The following is a 19,827-nucleotide window of genomic DNA, read 5'->3' as shown; positions in this document are numbered from 1 at the left end:
ATATGAAGACCTATTTGTAACTTGTCTGTTTGTTTTCAGCTGGCATGGGCTTGTATGGTTCTCTTTGTACACAAAGGATTAGCTAGTCTTTAGAGACAGCTTTTGATTTGTGTTTTCTTCTCTGTTTAAAAAAAGGCCAACTAAATGTTAATTCCTTTCTTTCCAATTAATTCCACTCCCCCCATTTAAACTGAGATATTAAGATGTTTAAGTGTGAGGTATATCGTTATGGCTCTGTATAGAATTGGATTGTTATATAGGTAGTTTTTTGCTTAAAGGGATAATTGTATCATGTTGGAATAAAAAGAATGCAATTGAAGGCATCTTTCCGAAAAAGCAGAACAAAGTGAGACCTCATCCTGTTGTCTTCTTGTGCCATCTTGGTTTTATTGACAGGAAATCAAATGAATTTCTTTACTCTGTCAGTGAAGATAAAAAGAGGAAGTGGATAAAGCAGGGGTCCTCAAACTACGGCCTGCAGGCTGGATACGGCCCCCCAGGGTCCTCAATCTGGCCCCCCCTAACCCCCCCGCCCCCCCCACCGGGGGTTGGGGGGGAAACCAAGCAGCCGCAGATGACTGCCTGCCACTGCATCCGCGCGCCGGCCCCCTGGTTAAAAAGTTTGAGGACCCCTGGGGTAAAGCATTGTGCATGTTTTACTTGGTCCGGTATTTCATTTTGTTGTAATATCATATAGAATATTTCAACTTTACTGTCTACAGCAATCGTAGCTTGCATTAAAAGAGAAAATGGATACAAATAAATTTGTACTCATATTAAAGGTTCATATTAGTGGCAAAATGCATTATTGATTTTGCTAGGAATGACAGTAATTAAAAGAACAAATACTTTAACTGAGGTAATCATTCTTTCTAGAGAAGGTTGCTTCCTAATGTTATTGCCAAAAATCTCGCCAAATGCAGTAGGAGCAAAAGAGGGATGTACAGAGAGATTTGACCAGTATTTTTTTTATTATTATTTAATTTTTTTTCTTACTTTAATAGGATAAAAGGGATATCTGGGGCTACTTGTAACACTCAGATGGAAGCAGTCAGGGAGATAATACAGAAGTAGGAATACTGAATCCATATGCTTCATCAGCTGATTTGGCAGACCACTGTATAGCAAACATTTTTGCTTGTGGTCTGTTTCAATTTGTTAACAAATATGTTTACATAAAACATTGAAATGAGATGTGTGTGCCTCTTCAACAAGGTCAGTGGCATGAAGTCAAGCATTTTCTTGCTATTAAAGTGGTCTTTTATCTTTGTTGTTTTGAGTTTAACCTCCCAAAGTTAAACTATGGGGTGAGACCTTCATCTTCATTACCCTGCATTAGACCACCACTATTAGCAAACCTGAATATTGAAGTAATCTCCAGGGTCTAATTCATTATGGATCAACCCCATTTCAGTCAACAATGAGCTTCTGACTGCGAGAGACACACTAAGCCTCTGCAAAAGTCTGATGCAGCAAAAAATGCAAATGTGGGCACCAGGCTGTTCTGCAGGACAAGAAGTCATAACCTTTTTGAAAAAACTGAGTAACTTTGTTTCAGCATTTTCAAAGCAAAGATTTAAGTTTTGCAAAGTTGACATGACTTCTTGTTCCTATCTTTTAATAAAAATGCTTTAAAATTGCTGAAGCAAAGCCAAAACAAGCCCTTGGAGTTGCCAGAAATTCCAAGCCCAATAATTTTTCTGTCAGGATACAGTATTTTTTTGGTGTTTGTCTGAAGTTGTCAATACAAGTGAGGATCCTTGAGCTGCCTAGTTTGATCTGCTGTGTCTTCTCTGTGAGAATACCACTTTTCTCTGTGTGAGAGCTCTATGGCAAATTCATGTGCTTAGAAGTGAAGTATCATCAGCAAGTAGCTCAGTACTGTGTCCACTGATAATAGGATTCCTCCTGAGTGAAAATACTAAGGCTTTGTACTGATGTATCTTTTAAAGTAGTTGATTTTCAGTGTTAAAAAGAGATTTGTATGTTGACACTGCTTTTCTATACCTCCTTTTTAAAAATTCAGAGCAGCCTTTTAACTCGTCTGCCAGGAAATGTGAACTTGTGTATGGTTTTAATGCACCTTTTCCAGCTGTTCTGAAACTGGCCCTCATTGTGTCCTCCTTGGTTTCAACTTGTCAGTACGTCTTCCTCTTCTCCAGACTCTGGTCCCACCTTTGGGCATTCTCCATATTTCCCATACCCCTCCATGATTCCATGCATCTCCATGCTTGTCTGTGCTTTGCTTGCTTTTAAGGTCAGTTCAGACCCTGCACTGATACTGATACTGCCTGGTGATGGCTGGTGGCTGGGTTGTGCACTGGACCTCCCTTCTGATGCTACAGGCTTCCCACCTTGGGAGCTGATGCCAGGGTTGTACATGGCATGCCAGCTGGCCAGGCAGCATAGGGCTCTCTGTGCATTGCTGACCCTCTTGGCAGAGCTTGCCCAGTCTGTAATCAATCATTTTGTTGTTGAAGAAATGAAATTTTTAGTTATTTATATACCCGCATGTGCATGCATCCAGGCAGAGGTACCTTATTACTTGTCTGAAAAATACTGTCAGTGCTGCCCATGACTTACACATCACACAGTGCTGCTTATTTTGCATTGATCCTGTGGTCATGTAGGACTTCATAGTTATTTCATAGCAGGTACTGTCACAGCACATTTCTTAATTGTTGGCAGAGGTAATAGCACTTCGGGCATTTAGCTTTAAAATGCACCGAGTGTCAGTACTGATGCTGTGTCTGTCAGATGGTTTGTGTGCTAAGGAAGAAGTGATTTAAGTGGGCTGCATTCACTTGTTCTCTTTTAAATGTGATTTCAGTGTTTCTTTTGTGACAGTAACAGTCCTAGTGATAGAGTTTCAGTGGGTCATCTTCTCCCTCCAAATTCAGCCTAGCTACTCCACTCAGTAGTAGTAAGGGCTTCTGTTGCGCTCACTGGTACATCCTCAGTCATTTCTGACTGGAGTAGATTCAGATGAACCACTGAAGTTCAGCTTCACAAGAGAGTTTAACATTTTTTAAAAAACATGTGTAACCCACAGTTGATTTTTTTTTCTTTTCTTAATACCTACATCCAAGAGACCAGAAAACATAACTCAGTCGAAATACAAATCATTGTCTGGTTGGGTTGCCAGCATAAGCACCAATGTTTCATGATCTGTGTCTGGTTTTTGGTCTGTAGGGTTCTGTTGCCTTTTGCAAATGAGAAGCTGATGCTGTTAAATTTAGATGTGAATTTTGTTTTTTAGATGTGAATAGAAGCTTTCAAAAAACACAGAAGTGTTTGGCCCTCACCAAAAAGTGCAGACCCTGAGCCAGATGGTCAAAGTTCAGTATGGCAAGATATTCATGATGCAGAAGTACAGATTGAATCCATCTCTAATTAGAATTGAGAAGCAGACAGCATATCATAATTAGGGATATTGTATGAATTTTCTTTTTTTCTATTTCTGAAATGCAAGTCAAGAACTGCTTACAACCTAAAAACTCTAAAAGCTGCAAGTTGAAAGTAGGACTTTTCTTAGATTAAAACTGTGCAACAGACAAATCAGTCACCAGCTTCATGAAAGAAATTAGTGATTACTGAGGTTGCTTTGAAAGTCCTAGAGCCTTTAGCATCCAATTCATGGATTATAGGCCAAAACAGTAGCAGCTGAAAATGGGCGTCTTATGCAGGCATTGACCTATTGTTGTGATCAGCTGTATACCTTATAGCTCAGCAGGGAAATATTTTCTCTCATTTGTGACAACAAAGGCAAAATAAGCCTATAGTATAAACTAATGCAGTGTGTCTTTAAGTTGATCCTTGCAGGTCAAGGATGAAGTAGGTTGGAAGCAGTCCTCAGGGCTTGCTGGTCTGTCAGTTTATATCTGTGCTAAGTGGAATAAATCATTTTAATATGATAGAAGACATGTAGAGGATAGTGGTTTATTTTTCTTGTGTATGATTTACTGTTTCTCTCTGTTATGTTCTTCACTGAAGTGTCTGCCTACAAGTAATCTAGGAGATGTGGGGGATTTTCACATACAGTGCATTCTTAGTGTGCCTTTTGCAGATCCTGGCTTTAGATGTTGAAGGTAGCTTGTGCTTTAGAGAAATTACAGCTCTGTAGCACTGATGATGAAGGATTTGGAGGCTGCAAGTCCCTAAGGCTACAGTTGCTTTTCTTGAATGAGTCATAATATAAGAATCCAAAGCCAAGTCTTAAAGTGATTAATTCTTTTCACAGAGGAGTTCATTAGTGACATAAAGTCATGAGAAAGAGGAGGAGGTATCTGTAATACTACATGGTTATTAACTGGTATCAGTGTGAGTGCTTTAAATCGGGAGAACTAAAGTAATGCAAACCACAGCATCCGATGGAGAAGAAAAAAAGTGTTAAAATCTTGCCGATCTGATTGCAGTGAGGTAATTGCCTGACTTTCATGAGTACAGGACCTCTGCCTGTCTTTGGCTTTGGTGAAAGCATGTCCTAAAAAAGGGGGCCACTAAATATCATTAGTGTTCTTGGTCACCTGGAGAGTTTCATGAGATCTTCCTTCTCCTATTGCTACAGCCTATGCAAAATATGTCCCAAGATACACATCTGGCTCTTTCTGTCATTTCCATATCCCTGTCATAATTTCAGTAAGAACAGACTGAACTTTAAAGACACTGTATCTGCAGCTTCACTGTTGATTACTTTCTAATTTTCTTTTATTTGGGTTTTCAACACTTGGTGAAGAGTTCTTAAAAGCTCACTGTTTTCTTTTTTTTTAAGTTTATTCCTCTGATAGGAGCACCTTTTTAGTATTTAAAAACACGTTTGTGTAATAATTCTTTATCCTCCTCTCCCCAATCTTTTGTCTTAATTTAGAGGCTGCAGTTATTTGTGTTATGTTTTTAAGGATATTTAGTAATGCTGTTCTGCTTAATACTGTTAAAGCAATCCTTAGTGAAGGACTGAGGTGCATGTGAATCTTTAGATAGGATAATTTTCGTATATACTTCTGTAACTTGCTGCTAATTGCAATGTCAGTTCTCAAATTGCATACCAAAAGAGTCTTGTGATGTTTTGGAAGGGAGAAAATATGGCAGTATATGACCCCTTTGGCTTTGCTCTAGTGTAACTGAGACTGTCAAGTTGAAAATGTGGGAGGATTAGTTAGTACGCAGGAGGCAGAATGGTGATTATTGCTTTCAATGGATCTTTTTTTTTACTCATGCTGTGTATTTGGCTGCTCTGTTTTAGTTCACCATAGAATTAAAATAGCTTCCCATGCTAAGCAGGCAGTTGGGATATTGGAGCTGTAAACTCAAATGAGTAAGATCAGCAGGTATTAATAATAGATGGCGTATCCTCCACTGTATGTGTATCCAGCGTCCCACCTCTGCTGGGTCCCAGCTGGTGTTACTGCATCTCAAGTTGAGACTGAAGACAGTTGTCACTGTTTTCTTCGCATCAACGGAAACTATCAGCTTCAAGCTACCAATTTGTGACCAACTGAAGTACAAATTGAAGAACAATAATGTAAGACAATTGAGGACAGTCTCTGGAGTACAGAATTGTTTCCCTCAGTCTGTGTTATTTAATGCAGATTTGAGCTCCATTTAGAATTTAATTTTTCCCATCTGCTGTGTTTTATAGAAAAGTAATAATTTTTAAAGTTTTGAGTTTAGTTGGTGCGGTGTCTACTTTTTAAATAATAAACCCTGACTGTTTGTGACTGACTCTGTGATCTGCTCTATGTCGTCAAGTATGTCTTCAGGCTGGGATAGTTGTGCTAGTTTAAGGTTTTTCGGCAGCCACATCACATGGGAAGTCCCTTGGAATTGGGTGACTGAGTCCCCAAGGCTCCGCCGAGAACATCAAACATCTGCGTCAGAGTTTCCACAAGGTTTGCAAGCTGCAACTGGCGGCTTTTAGCCAGGAAGTTCACCCTGTGCTCTCGCCTCCTTCCAGGAGCTGCTTTCCCTGGATCATCCTCACAGGATGCCTTATGCAGAAGGTCACTAAAACTCGAGTCTCTTCATTTGAACTGGGATTTCACCAGGAGTCCAAGGCAGAGTGTGTGTACAGCTGGTTCCAGCTTACTCCTCACTGCAGTGATGGGGGTGCTACCCACGGCACACGGTCAGGGGAACAACCCTCTGCCCCTTTCCCCAGTGCTTTCTGGGGTTTTCCAGCAGCAGCTGAGATCCTTGCGCAGGAGGAAACTTTTACTGTGGCAGGAGGAAATGTGGAAAATCAGGTACTACTTTATGTCAGTACTGGTGGAGTTAGCTATTTTGAGGTCCTTTCTGCCAGATATAAATAGTGGGGAATACTGTTGCATTGGGTTACATCCAGTACTTGCATCCACACGGGTGCAGACTTTCCTACCCTGTAGGACTTGAATCATACCAAATCTAATCATCCCACTCCTTGAGATGATTTCTGCATCTATCATTTTGTTGTTGTTGTTTGGTTGCCAACAGCCACAAAGATACTTTCTTTTGGTGCATGTTACAAAACTGAGAAAGCTTGCTAGGTGACCTGGAAGCAGGAACTGATAGTTTCCCTTGAAAGTTACAGATGGCACCAAAACTGCTTAGGACTAAAATGTATTCTTTCTCTCTCTCTCTGCCCCACCCCACCCCCAGTTATCTGGGAAAATTTTGAAGCCATGCTTTCCTGAGGGCATGTCAGTTTGCTTATTGAGTATGATATGCGAAAGAATCTTCTACATATTTATTTTTCTTAAACATTGTTGTCTTTGCTAAAGGCGTGAGACAGACTTCTTTCTGAGCGTCTGTGGGCCCATCCAGGAAGATCCTCACCCAAGTCTGGGTGTTGAAGAGAGAGCAATCATTGTGGTGGTACCAGTGCTAACAATTACCGTGACATTGTCACTCAACAAGAGGGTCAGTTGCGGCGTCAGTCTGAGTTGCAGACGGGCAGTGCAGTTTGGATTAAACGTGATCCTTTGGCCCTTGGGATGTTGAGCACAGTGCACAAGGCCACAGGGGCAGTGTATGCACATGTGCGCACTTCAGGCAGGCAGCATCCTCAGGCAGTTTGGTGGCTGGTTTCTGACAACCCACAGAGATCATACAAGCTAGCTTTGGTTTTGTTTTCACCAGAAGCTAAATAGCTAAATCTGGACATACCAGGACAGGGAAAGCAAAAGGTTTTACTGCAACTTCCATGCCTGCTGCAGATTAAGTGGTATCAGTTTACTAAGAATTTTTAGCACGGGTAGAGCATCCAACAGTGTTCTTGTAAATGTCTGAACAATTCTCAAAAGCTGAAATAATTCACAAATACCTGGCAGTATACATTTCAGTCTGAGCTCTTTGGCTGACAAAGCTATCACAAACTGAAAGGTCCTGTAATGGAAGAAGTTTCATCAGCTGTAGCTACAAGCTTTGTGAATGGTGTCACCTAAGGTAGAGGTGCAGGATGTGGCAATGGCAACTGCAGCCCCAGACAAAGTGTGCTATAAATGGTGATACATTCCACAGGTCTTATAAGAAAGAAAAAATGTACTTCCTACTCAAACTAGTGCCTCTTGCTTAAAGGCTCCAAATTCAGTATTTGCAAAGTTTGTGATTACTCTGAGTAGGTTAAATGTTAGAGCCATTTAAGAATGATGTTTTCATCCTGGTTTTGTGAAGAATGTAGGCTTACATGATCGTGCTGTCCAATGGTTTCAGGCAAATGTGGGAGATGGTAGGAAGCATCACAGGTGATTATCTTCCTAGAAATTTTGTGACAGCCTAAGATGGGATACCAGAGGAAGGTCCAAACTGGTGGCCTTGCTTGGTAGTAAGTGACTGGCAGTTTAACACAGTGCGAGATTACAGAGAGTGCCCTGTACATGCACATGGCCCCAAGCATGGCTGTCTCCTGCTGGCTGTGTGGCTACACGACTGTTGCTGAGGGCAGAGCTCATTGCAGTACAGTGAGTGATGAGGGGACAAAAAAATATAACACTTCAGTGAGCCCCATTTCATAAGATGCTCTGTTTGCAAAACTACTTTCAAAGATTTCCTCTGGCTGTGATGTGATCCTTGGACTCTGGTATTGTGCTGGTGGGTGCTCAGGCTACAGACACTGTATGTGACAGTCATGACATTTCCTGCTCTGCAGGTACAGACTTCAATGTAACTGTTGCCAGGAAGGTCTGCTTGGTTACAGTGGTGCCGTCCCAAACAGCATATAACCAGGATCAAAGCCATAATCGTTATGGCTCACACAAGATCTAGTCTTGCCTCGTTAGGGGCTCATCTTTTGTGCTTCGGTGTCTGGTTTACAGTTATGTGGCTCTGGGTGCTTGAAAGAATCAGCAGCAACATCAGGGATAATTTATGATTAGAAAGGTTTTCTTTGATCAATGTGATGAGACAAGATGGTGCTGTATTCAGTCCTACCAAAGAATATGCCTTACAGAGCTTGTGGCTGTTCCATCTCCAGAGAGCAGTGGAAACGCTGTGCTTCATTAATATGGAGAAAAGATTTTCATAATTGCACTATTTGCTTGCCAGAGAAGACCTGAAATCTTGCATTAGTACAGAGTAAGAGTAAAATAAAAATAAGAAGTCTGAGTAAGACTCCAGTTCTGCAGCTTTAAATACATAAAAGTGAAATGTCAAAGAATTGTACGCTTTTCTCCTTAGTCATTCAGTGAAAGGTGGAGTAAAGTCTGTGGCGCCTTTAAAATGATTCATTATTTCCATAGAAGCCAATTCATGTTTATCCTTCAAATCACTCTGTGGACATTAAAATAATGGAGAATTATATTTGCTTTTAATTTTGTTTCCAGACAGCTTGGCCTGAACATTCATGATGTGACTTGGAAACTGTATCAGATTGTGATTTATTGTTGCTCATAATTGTGTGAAGATTGAAGATATGCTGGATGCTGTTTTCTTCCTTTCTTTCCTCTCGCCTCCTCCATTCTTTTACTTACAGAGTGTTCTTGAGTGTAATGTGGTAGAAAGCCAGTATCTCTGCCTTCAGTGCTTTTCCTTGTACAAGCCACAGCAAATGAAGACTTCATTTTTTCCTTAACATAAGGCTGTGTGAAATGACTTGTAGTTTGTTTGATAACTTTTTCTAAATTTTTTTTTAAATTTTTTTTTATTGTGCTTAAGTTTTGACTGGCTTTGTATTGTCATGTTAACCGTCCTTTCTTGAAGGGTGGAGAGAGAGTGGTATTTTTTAAACTGGATGAGTTTGGTTTTGTGAGAATCCTATGCAAAACACCAATGGGGAGGGGAAAGACTTTTATTTGTAGCAAGGCATCTATTTATGTGTAAGGATGTCAAATCTGCTTCACAGGCGGATCAACTCTTCGTTAACCAGGAACAATCCGTAAACTAAATTTATCTATCAGGTCTTATGGATAAAGGAATTTGTTATTCCTGTTCTCCTGAACTCATTTTTCCTACACAGTTTTATCTGCTTTTCCCCCCTAGTGAGGTAAAAGGTATTCTTAGATTTTATGCATAATATAATTTAATAGAACACAATTGGGATTTTGGGAAATGTAATATGGAAGCCTACAGAAGGTTATGCAGATTTTGAAAGTTGTTTTTCTAGCCATGCTACAGATTCAAAACCAAACTACTCAAATTTTAAAATTTTAAGTGATCATCAGCATTTACCAGAATACTGTTTTCATATTGCACTTAAGAGTGTTCCTTGAAGACAGGTTTCCTGCCCTGACAGAAACCGTGTGATGGTACGAGACGCTACTTATGATTTGGTCCTGCGGATGCAAGCAGTATGTGCACTTCTTGTTATGTGAAAGTTTTCTTGCAGATTCCCAGTAAGCCCTCACCTGTGTGAACTTAGGTGATTGCACAGTTGGTGCTATGAACTGTACAGGTCTGTCCCCAGTCTCTAGTGCATCCTACTGTGATCTGGCCATCTTATTTTTCATATGAGTTCTTTAGGGGAAAACCCTTTATTTTATTTCTGTACATAAAAAGAAACCCCAAAACATACAGCAAGTGCATTTGGCCCCAGTTAAGAATTCCAGGTGGTACCTCAGCCTAAAACACCCACCTGGATGGCAATTTAAAACGAAAGGGGGGGTGGGGGTGGGGGTGGGGAGAGAAAATGAAAGAAAGAAAGAGCAAAAACAGCTGGGTTTCAGCATTGTAAGGAATTTATTTTGCTCCTTACCTTGGTTATCAATGAGCATGTTTAGTTGATCTGGTTTTGCTTTTGTTTCCATCCTGTTTGCTTTCCCATTCTCATACCCGAAAGCATTTCAGTTTTAGCACTGCATAACATCATTTAAATCAGAGCTAGAATGAAGTCACAAAGTGAACAGTAAGCCAGTCTTCTCCAAAATTCATGGGAGGAAACTGCATTCACAATTATTAGCATAAATTGGTAAATGAATACTGACCAGTGTGAAATTAAGTTCACTTTAGCTTAGCTTTTCAGGTATTTTGTGGGTTTTTTGGTTTATCAAGTTAGTTGTTTGTTAGTGTTGATTGCAAACATGATTTTCATGCCTCTATTCCCAAGTATCTGTCTGCCGTTTGAGTTTCAACGAGTAAAGTGGTTTGGAAAGAATCCAGATCAGTTCATGCAAAGGCTATGCACATTAGTAGAAAACTACACAAAGTCTGAGCATGGATTTTGTATGCACTTTTACTCTAAAAAAGTCTGTGAGGGTATATGTGTGCACATGTGTGTAGATGCGTATGTGCAATTACCGCAATCTAAAATTTTCAGCAATTTATTGTCCTGCATAAATCTTTACATTGTTTCACATTATCACATATATTTTATTAAAATTCCAGGTTTCCTTGTCCTTTAGGGAAACACATTTTAGTTTAATTTCCCAGTAATGGTTTGCAAATCACACACAGTTCTCTACTGTTTTGCAGTAAAGAATCTAAAAAATAAAATATTTAAAATGTTTTCATACATTCAATTTGTAGCTGTTTTTAGAAAAAATACATTCAATACCTGTAGTTTTAGCTAGTCAGACTAGTCTGGATAAGTACCCTAAATTCATCTGGACATAGGTGAAATATTCAAACTGCTCAAAAAAGAAACTCTTTTCCTGTATCCAAGTTCTGTGCAATTAAATTGCAACATATAAACTGTACTGATTTATGATGTGGTGTCAATGTTCTGAAACTGATGGATTAGAGCAATGTTTACCTTCTTCTGCTTCTTTCCTGGAGAGGAATTTAAGCTTGGTCTGTTTTCCCTTCTCTCTTATTCTAAGGATTCTAAGCATTATGGGTAGTTCAAAGAATACTGTAACTATGAAACATATATATATATATATATGTGCGTGTGTGTGTCATTTAATGCAGCTCACTACAATATAGTAATGTCTTTGAAATACTGTGTAAAGTGTTTTCACTTTGAAGTATTGTGCAATGCGTTAGGTCGTGTTGCACAAATTGGTAACTCTTGATGTTTTATGGTGACCCTGGCTGGGCCGTGCTGGCAGGATATATGTTTTGTTTCAGCCCTGGTGTGGGATGTTCAACATGCACCTCCTTACAGGCATGGAGCTGACCTCTCTGGGTGTGCTTTGTGTGGGCTGGGTGGATGATTGCATGGGTTTTGTGTGAGGTGTCATTTGAAAGTGTCAGATCTGCAAGTAGTGCCCTTTTGGTCAAAAATGCAAAAGGTCCTGCCACCTTGCTGTATAAAGAGCTCATTGTGCAGAGGAGGAGGTGGTATCGTATGTGCTATTGCCAAGCTCTGAAGCCTTTCCCAGGTGCAAGGGACATTTCCAAACAGAGAAACACTTCTTTTCTACTGATTTGTTCTGGTGGGGCATGGGCTGCAGCATGTTACTGTGTGTTACGGGTTTAAGGACCTAACTTGATCTGAGTGTTCTTCACAGTGAGGTGCAGGCACAGCTCAGGAGGGAGGACACACACGGTGTGTGGTGTCCCTCTTCCTTGGCCGTATGTCCTCAGCACCAGCTCCTGGTATAGCTCAGCACAGCCTGGCATTTGAGTTGGACAAATCTGCTGGGTCCCAGAGTCAAGGCAGGGGTCACCAAGACATGACAAGGCCTCCCCACATGTCAGAGACCATGTGGTACAAATTCACCGTTGAGAGGAGAAGGGCTCTCCTTCTCCCCACTTGGTACTAATCACGGAGAACAATGCTGGCTGCTTTGCAAAATACTGTTACTGCTGTACAAAATCTGGGCCCCTGCTTATGGCCCGCTGAGTCAGACTTGTTTACTTCAATGAAGTATTAATCTCTGTCTCTGACGGGCAGTCAACAACTCCAGGCTCCAGGCTTAATAGAATTTCAAACTGTAGATTGTGCAGTTTTACTGAAAATAGGAGGCTTCTATCACACTTTGGATGATGTATTCTCCCTCACTCCCCTTTGGTCTGTTTTTCAGGGCTGAGGTTAAGATAGATAATTAATTCCTCCCATCCCAAGCCTTGTCTTTTAATTTAAGAATTTTCTTTAGCATATGCCAGAATCTTCTACACGCACTCCTGAGAGGTTAAGCAATGAAAGAGCCATTAAATTAACTTCAGCTATTATTTTTTTTTCAGTAGGATGAAATAGCACTTCAGTATATCAAGCAGTTTCTGGTTTATTTTATTTCATGTCATGACAAAGAAAAGAAGTGTGGGAAGAAGAGGATGTTTTTCTGGTGAGAGGATGGTGAGTGAGTAGGCCTGTCTTCTGGTCCTGCAGCTTACCTCTGTGTCAGCAAGAACATGAGGAGTGGATCAGTGGAATGAAACAGCTGTTGCCAAGGGCCTGATGTCCACACTATGAATTCCGGAAAATAGTGGGGAGAGGTTTAGGTATACTTAGCTAATACATCACTTTCCTCAGAAATACTTTGCTATTTCCTGTGAAACCTTTTGTGAGAATGAAGCAGTGTAAAGCTCTGCTATGCTGTTCTTTGATGTGTTGTGAGGTCCTTAAATGCTATCACTGGGGAGTCACTTCGACCACCCTTTTGCTAAGCAGCCTGCCTAGTTCTCCGTGCTATGTACTTGCTGCTCCAAGAAACCTTTTGCTCTTTTCACAGGCATAACTTCCCATTTGAAAAACACTGTATGTTAGTTTTTTCTAAGAAATACATGATAACAAATTAGTACAAGGTCTCCTGGGATGTTCTCTGGCAAACTGCACATACACCTGCTGAAAAGTCCCAAACAGTAGCAGCAGGATTGAGCTCATGTGTCAGAAACACAGCAAGGAAAAATGATAGGTCTTGGAGTGTCTTGAATTAATGATTCCATGCAGAATTTATGATGATTTATAGTGCACCAGCTAATGAGGCTGGAACCTCACTGCTGCCTTGAAAGTTCATATGCCTCTTGCATTTCTAGCTGGTGTACTTCTGTGTGCATCCAGTGTCACTGTTCTTCTCATAGATTTTAAAGACCTTCAGTCTTTTGCAATTGTATCATATATCTGTCAATTCATAGACTTGACAACTTTCCTGCTTCTGGCAGTAGAATTTCTTTTGGTGCCAACATATTGCCTTACTGGGTTTTGGGACAGATGGTAGCTGGAGCTGCTGAATGTCAGGAAGTTCTGGAGAAACTCAAAGATGCGTTTATGGGTCAACCCTTTTGTGCATGCGCTGGAAGCCCGGTGCTACAGCTGTGTTAGATTACCTGTGCGTGTGATGGATGGACTACACATATGAAGACAGTTGCCTGGGCCACAGTTGTTTTGCAGTGCGTCATTTACAGATGAATTATATACATGTGCTGGGGCAGGGTGTGTAAGATTTGTCAGTGATATGAGCTGCTCCTTAGTATTATTCCTGCTTTTGTATCACTTTAGATGATAATTCTTCCTAAATGATATATGTAAAGTAGGCATATATCTCAAACCCAAGACAAAGTAAGGACTGTCTGAATTGGTCATACAAGTCTGTACTGTAACTGTTCTCATCACTTCTGTCTAAATATAATAAGGACTGGAAAATACATTCTTTACTCCATTTCAATTTTGGTATAGCTACCCAATACACAGTTGCTTGGAGAAGGCTGTTGTTGCCACTGTACTGGAATGCTATATTTTAATACTGTGGAGGTATTTTTAAGATCTCAGTATATGCGTGGGATGCATTTCATTCATCTAAGCATAAGCATTGAACATCAGTTGTTCTAGATGCCTCTGTAGTTAGTAGAAAGGTATCTGTCAGGAGACACTCCTCCCATCCTAAGTTATATCTCCAAAATCATTTGTGCAAATAACCCCTAGCTAATGACTATGTCTCTGTAGGGAGCCTGAGCAATTCATTCAAGTGGGTTAAGTCCGATGCAGATGGTGAAAGCTGTGAAACCAGATATGATGAAATTCCAGACTCTTTGTGGACTGTGAGCATTATGCCTGATGATCAATATATTCAGCATGGTTCTCCTTATTTAAATAATTATTTCATGTTATTTTTCCACTGTGGGTAACTGCTTTAACAAAAGTTATGGAGAGTTCACCACAGCTTTAGATACTGCTCAGCAGGTTGATCACTTCTATTGTCTTACATCTATTATTTTTGTCATCTTTAGTCTTCTGGTACCAGTATCACAGTGGATATTGCTGTCATGGGAGAAGCACATGGGCTCATTACAGACCTTCTAGCAGATCCATCGCTGCCCCCCAACGTGTGTACTTCACTGAGAACAGTGAGCAACCTGCTTAATACGCAGTTAACTTTCCAGGCCATCCACAAGCCAAGGGTGAACCCTTTGGTGTCCTTCAGTGAGAACTACACCTGCTCCGACTCAGAGGAATGTCCGGAGAAAGGAGAGAAACTAGCTATTCCCAAGGTGAGTACTGGTCCCTGACTGTCATCTTGTAACTTGACTCTCCCTAAAGGGAAAACACAGGAGTAGTGGGAGGTGTCACTTTTTGCTTGTTTGCTTCAGGTTAACATCTTATGCACTAGCCATGCTCTACTATAAAAGGACAGCTAAGTAGGCTGTTGGTTTGATAGTAAGACAATTCCTGTGTATCATTCAATTCACGGCCAGGTTAACTTTGCTTTAGGAATCTTTAGAAAATTATATTTAACACAGGTTAGCTCACATAGATGGTGTACATATTTCCTTGCAGGTGTTGGCTGGAGCTTAAGAGAAAAGAAATGATAGGGAGCAGAGCAAACAAAAGCCTTTCAGCATCCAGACTTACAAGTCTGCCCCATTACTTCTCACCCAGATATTCCCCTTCCCACTCAAAAAATTGAGCCTCTGCATGTAGGGTGACTACTCAATGAGCAGTGGGGAATTAATATGAGGGACCTTTCTGCCCACTTTGAAGACTGGAGTTGGAAATTCTCTATGAATTTCAGTCTCTTCCTTCCTTCCTTTAGCTATAGGTGTGAAACCTAGAGAAGTTAATTAAAAAGTCTCTGTTGATGACCTCCAGGTGCTTTGGATCAAGTTTGAAATGTTGTATACCAAACAAAAAAGATCATACACTTAGTGTGACAAATATTATGACCTTATGAGAATTAGTCTTGAGAAGAAAAAGAAGACTAAAAAAAAAAAAAAAGCAACCATATATTACTGCCTTGACAGATGGCTTTCTGAATGCTCAGGAATCCCACAATAAAAAAAAAAAAAAACAAAAACCAAACTGTTAACCACCCACACTTAGTAAGTGAACAACTAGAAAGAACACCAGCTTTGAAGTCATTTGAATTGTAGGTTTGTTGGTAATTAGCTGTCCTGCAAGGTTTACGTTTCACTTTTGAAACTAAACCAAAATACTTCTGTACTGCAGTTTTCTTTTTTAAAATCAAATATAGGGAGAATATGTCGCACAGGTGAATGCTTTTAACAGTTCAAATGGCACAGCCACCATTCCTTCCAGCATTTCCTGACATCTGAATTGCAACACCTGTGATTCTTTTTTTAATATATTTTAGTGGGTTGATAATTATTACCCTATTTGCCTGTGTAGCAGCTGTATATATGAAATGGCTGTTTAGATTTTTTTAAGCACATTTTCCAGTTTATTTTAGTGTACATGTCTGTAATGGCTGAACTCTGGGCTCTGAGGGGAAGAGTTAAATTGAAGAACACTGCCATCACATGAGCAAACACAGTGAACAGTTACCAGTTTGCTGCTGCATAATACCTAGTGAGGAGAAGAGAAATGAAGGATGAATTAATGAGTTAATGCTACAGAGAACTAATTTGACTGAATTCACTGACCTACATGTATTACGGTTCATAAATCTAATAGTTTGTAGTCCTTTATTTAAATGTCTAAGTATAGGTTTAGGGTCTTTACCTTAAGCATATGACACTGAGCATTTTGGGTAAGGAGATAGTATGTTAACATATTTATCTGTAAGTCTGAGCTTCAGAACCAGAAGCATCTTCCATCTCATATCTCTTAACCCTCTGGCAAAGTCAGAGTTCTCCATCAGAGAGACATATTTATTTCAGTTCTTAGCTATAAACACTTCATGAGAACTACAAGAGAAACATCTTACAAAATTATAGCACCTGCAACAGGAAATCTGGACCCACCAAGACTCTATCATCTTCCTTTATTATCTCTGCCTTCAAAAATTCAGAAAACACATGTGAGTCCTGTTACTGGAGAAAAGAAAGAGTCAGGTGAAAGAAAAATGCTGGGTAGTCAAGAAGAATCTGCTGTGAACAGTGATGCTTTCTCTAAGCTTTTCAGGAGACATCATATCCCAGAGCACAAAGGTTTTATTTCAGTGTCTGATCTTTGGATTGGGTAGATATAGCAGGGAAAAAAGTTGGAGCTCCCCTCCCTTACTTTTTTTTACTGCCTTCCTTGCCTTGAATCTCTGATTTTAAGCATTCATGACAGTTTAAATCACAGGGTAGCTGAGGCTGAAAGTACATCTGGAGATCTTCTAGTCCAGTCCAGAGATCATCTAGTCCAATCCCTCAGCTTAAGCAAGTTGACCCTGGAGCAGGTTTCTTTAGGCTCAGCCTAGAGCTGGTTGCTCAGGAGGATGTCCAGTTGGGTTTTGAGATCTCCATGGCTGTAGACTCCACAGCCTCTCTGGGCAGCTTCTCTCAGTGTTCAGTCATCCTCACAGTAAAAAATACTTTCTTACCTTTAAATGGAATTTCTTATATATCAGTTTGTGACCCATTGTGTCTTGTCCTGTCACTGGACATCACTGGAAAAAGCCTGGCTTCATCTTCTTTACACCCTCCCTTCAGGTATTTATATATATATGTACATTGGTAAGATCTCCCCTGAGCCATCTCTTCTCCAAACTGAGCAATATCAGCTATCTCAGCCTTTCCTTCTATGGCAGATGCTCTAATCCCTCTGTCACCTTTCTGGCCCTGATGACTTGTTTAAGTGCCTTTGGCCACATCATATAAGACCAAAATTTTTAAAGAGCACAATGAACACTGGCTGACTCCAGTGAGAGCTGCAGGTGTTGAACATTTGTGACTATGTGGTTGTGGATATATACCTTTTTTTAACTTAAAATAGGGAGACTGGTCTAGACCCCCCAAGCATTTAAAGCATCAGCTGTGTTGATTTGAATAAAAGGTAGGCACCATAATACCTGGGAGAATGCAGATTTAAGATACCCCACTAGGTGTTGTCAGGCAGAATTAATCAAATGGAAAAGTTCTTCTGCATGTTTAAAGTTTTTTTTTAAGCCTGTATAACTCTAAGCAACTGATTTCTCTCTAGCGCTTACGGAGAAGTTTGCCTCCAGGACTGCTGAGGCGAGTGTCCTCAACTTGGACCACAACAACATCAGCCACAGGACTACCAACACTGGAGCCAGCTCCAGTAAGAAGGGATCGTAGTGCCAGCATCAAACCTCATGAATCATCTTCATCCAGGTTACAAATTACCGTCTCTCTCTTTTATGTCTCTTTGGACAAATTTCTTTGGTTCTGTGTGATGATGTCCCTCATTTAAAAATGCTGACTCCAAAGTGTGTTAGAACTACTTCCTTATGTTTCTCTACATCAGGTTGCCAAAGTAGTGGTATTCCAAATTTTTTAGTCAGATTATGCCAAAACTATTCCTATTATTGGGAAGCATTTTTTAAAAAAAATAATAATTATTGATGCTAGCAAAGTGCAGAATTGTACAATAAAATTGGAAACAAAGCAATTTCCTCCATGGATATTGTCCAGCCAAGAAAAAGTTCTAACAAGTAACCCAGCTGCTGAACGTCACTTTTAAGAACACATCTAATGATGTGGTCCTGTCATTAGATTGGTTCATAAAGCCTTTCTCCATCCTCTAGATACTAGCCTCCAGAACACAAACGCTGATTTTAAGTGGACCTTCCTAAAATACACATACAGACCATAGAGCACTGTACTTGCCCTGCATCCCCTGTACAAACTTAATTCCAGAATATAAGAAGGGCTTAGGGTTCCCTGAATGAACTCATGCAAATGCAATAGTAGCAGTAGATGGTAAATAAAAACAATTGAGTTAGGCAAGTCAAAACACAATTTAGTGAAGAGAAGAAAGTAGATTTGTTACCATTGGGGAAAAAAAACCCATGTATAATCTAGAAGTAAAATTACAAAGGAAGTGTACTGGGTTGACCCTGACTGGACATCTGGTGCCCACCACAGCTGCTCTACCATTGCCTCAGCTGGACAGGGGAGAAAACATATAATGAAAGGCTCATGGGTGAAGGTAAGGACAGGGAAAGTTCATTCACCAGTGACTGTCATGTACAAAACAGATTCAACTTGGGGAAAATCAATTTAATTTATTACCAATCAAATCAGGGTAGGATAATAAATAATAAAACCAAATCATAAAAAAAACACCTTCCCCCCACCCCTCCACTCTTCCCGTGCTTAACTTCACTCCTGATTTTCTCTGCCTCCTCCCCCACAGCGGTGCAAGGGGATGGGGAATGGGGGTTGCCATCAGTTCATCACTCTTTCTGCCACTCCTTCCTCCTCAGGAGAAGGACTCCTCACATTCTTCCCCTGCTCCAGCGTGGGGTCCTTCCCACAGGAAACAGTCCTCCGTGAACCTCTCCAACACGAGTCCTTCCCATGGGCTACAGTTCTTCATGAACTGCTGCAGCATGGATCCCTTCCACAGGATGCAGTCCTTCAGGAACAGACTATTCCAGTGTGGGTCCCCTCTATACCCATTAACCTCTGTAGGCTGCGGGGGAACAGCCTGTCCCACCATGGTCTTCACCACAGGCCGCAGGGAAACCTCTATTTTGGTGCCTGGAGCACCTCCTGCCCTCCTCCTTCACTGACCTTAGTGTCTGCAGAGTCGTTGCTCTCACATACTCTTACTCCTCTCTTTGGATGCAATTGCTGTGAACTTTGTCCTCTTCCTAAATACATTACCCCAGAGGCACTACCACCATCACTGATGGGCTCAGCCTTGGCCAGGAGTGGGTCTGCCTTGAAGCTGGCTGCCACTGGTTCTATCAGACATGGGGGAAGCTTCTAGCAGCTTCTCACAGAAGCCACACTTGTAGCCCCCCTGCTACCAAAACATTACCATGCAAACCTAATACAGGAAGATTTGCTAGTAGAACTGGAAAAGCAAAGCTGAAAATAAAATGGGCAGTGTAAAGTTTTCTTGCAGGATGGTTGCTGTGCTTTCCCTAACTTTAAGCACTGCAGTAGAACATTTCTTTCCCATTGACTACAGAGTTTAGCTTCTGGGATTCAGAATCCTAACTATCTCATCTAGTTAAAAGGCTTTTCCTAATTCGCCACAAGAAATACACGCAGCTGTTTTACTGAGGAGCAGAACTGAGTGCCGGCTTCTACTTATGAAGTATTTATTTACTGACTCATTTAAGATGCCCCATATTTTCAAGGGTTCTGTAAGCAGGTGGTGGTACTGGAAGAGTCACAACT

General features: G+C 40.7%; 1 protein-coding gene across 1 annotated transcript in view; it reads left to right on the top strand.

Moving 5' to 3' along the window:
* The window catches only part of PDE3A (phosphodiesterase 3A), a 264,141-nt gene that overhangs the window by 196,395 nt on the left and 47,919 nt on the right, over positions 1-19,827 (top strand). The window contains exons 3-4 of the mRNA XM_055711753.1: positions 14,518-14,778; positions 17,654-17,808. Of these exons, the coding sequence (XP_055567728.1) occupies positions 14,518-14,778; positions 17,654-17,808 (416 nt within the window). The remainder of the gene's footprint in view (positions 1-14,517; positions 14,779-17,653; positions 17,809-19,827) is intronic.

This window comes from Falco cherrug, chromosome 5, assembly GCF_023634085.1.
Source record: "Falco cherrug isolate bFalChe1 chromosome 5, bFalChe1.pri, whole genome shotgun sequence".
NCBI lineage: Eukaryota > Metazoa > Chordata > Aves > Falconiformes > Falconidae > Falco > Falco cherrug.
The sequence above is the reverse complement of the archived record's forward strand: the minus strand, read 5'-3'. Positions and strand labels throughout refer to the sequence as shown.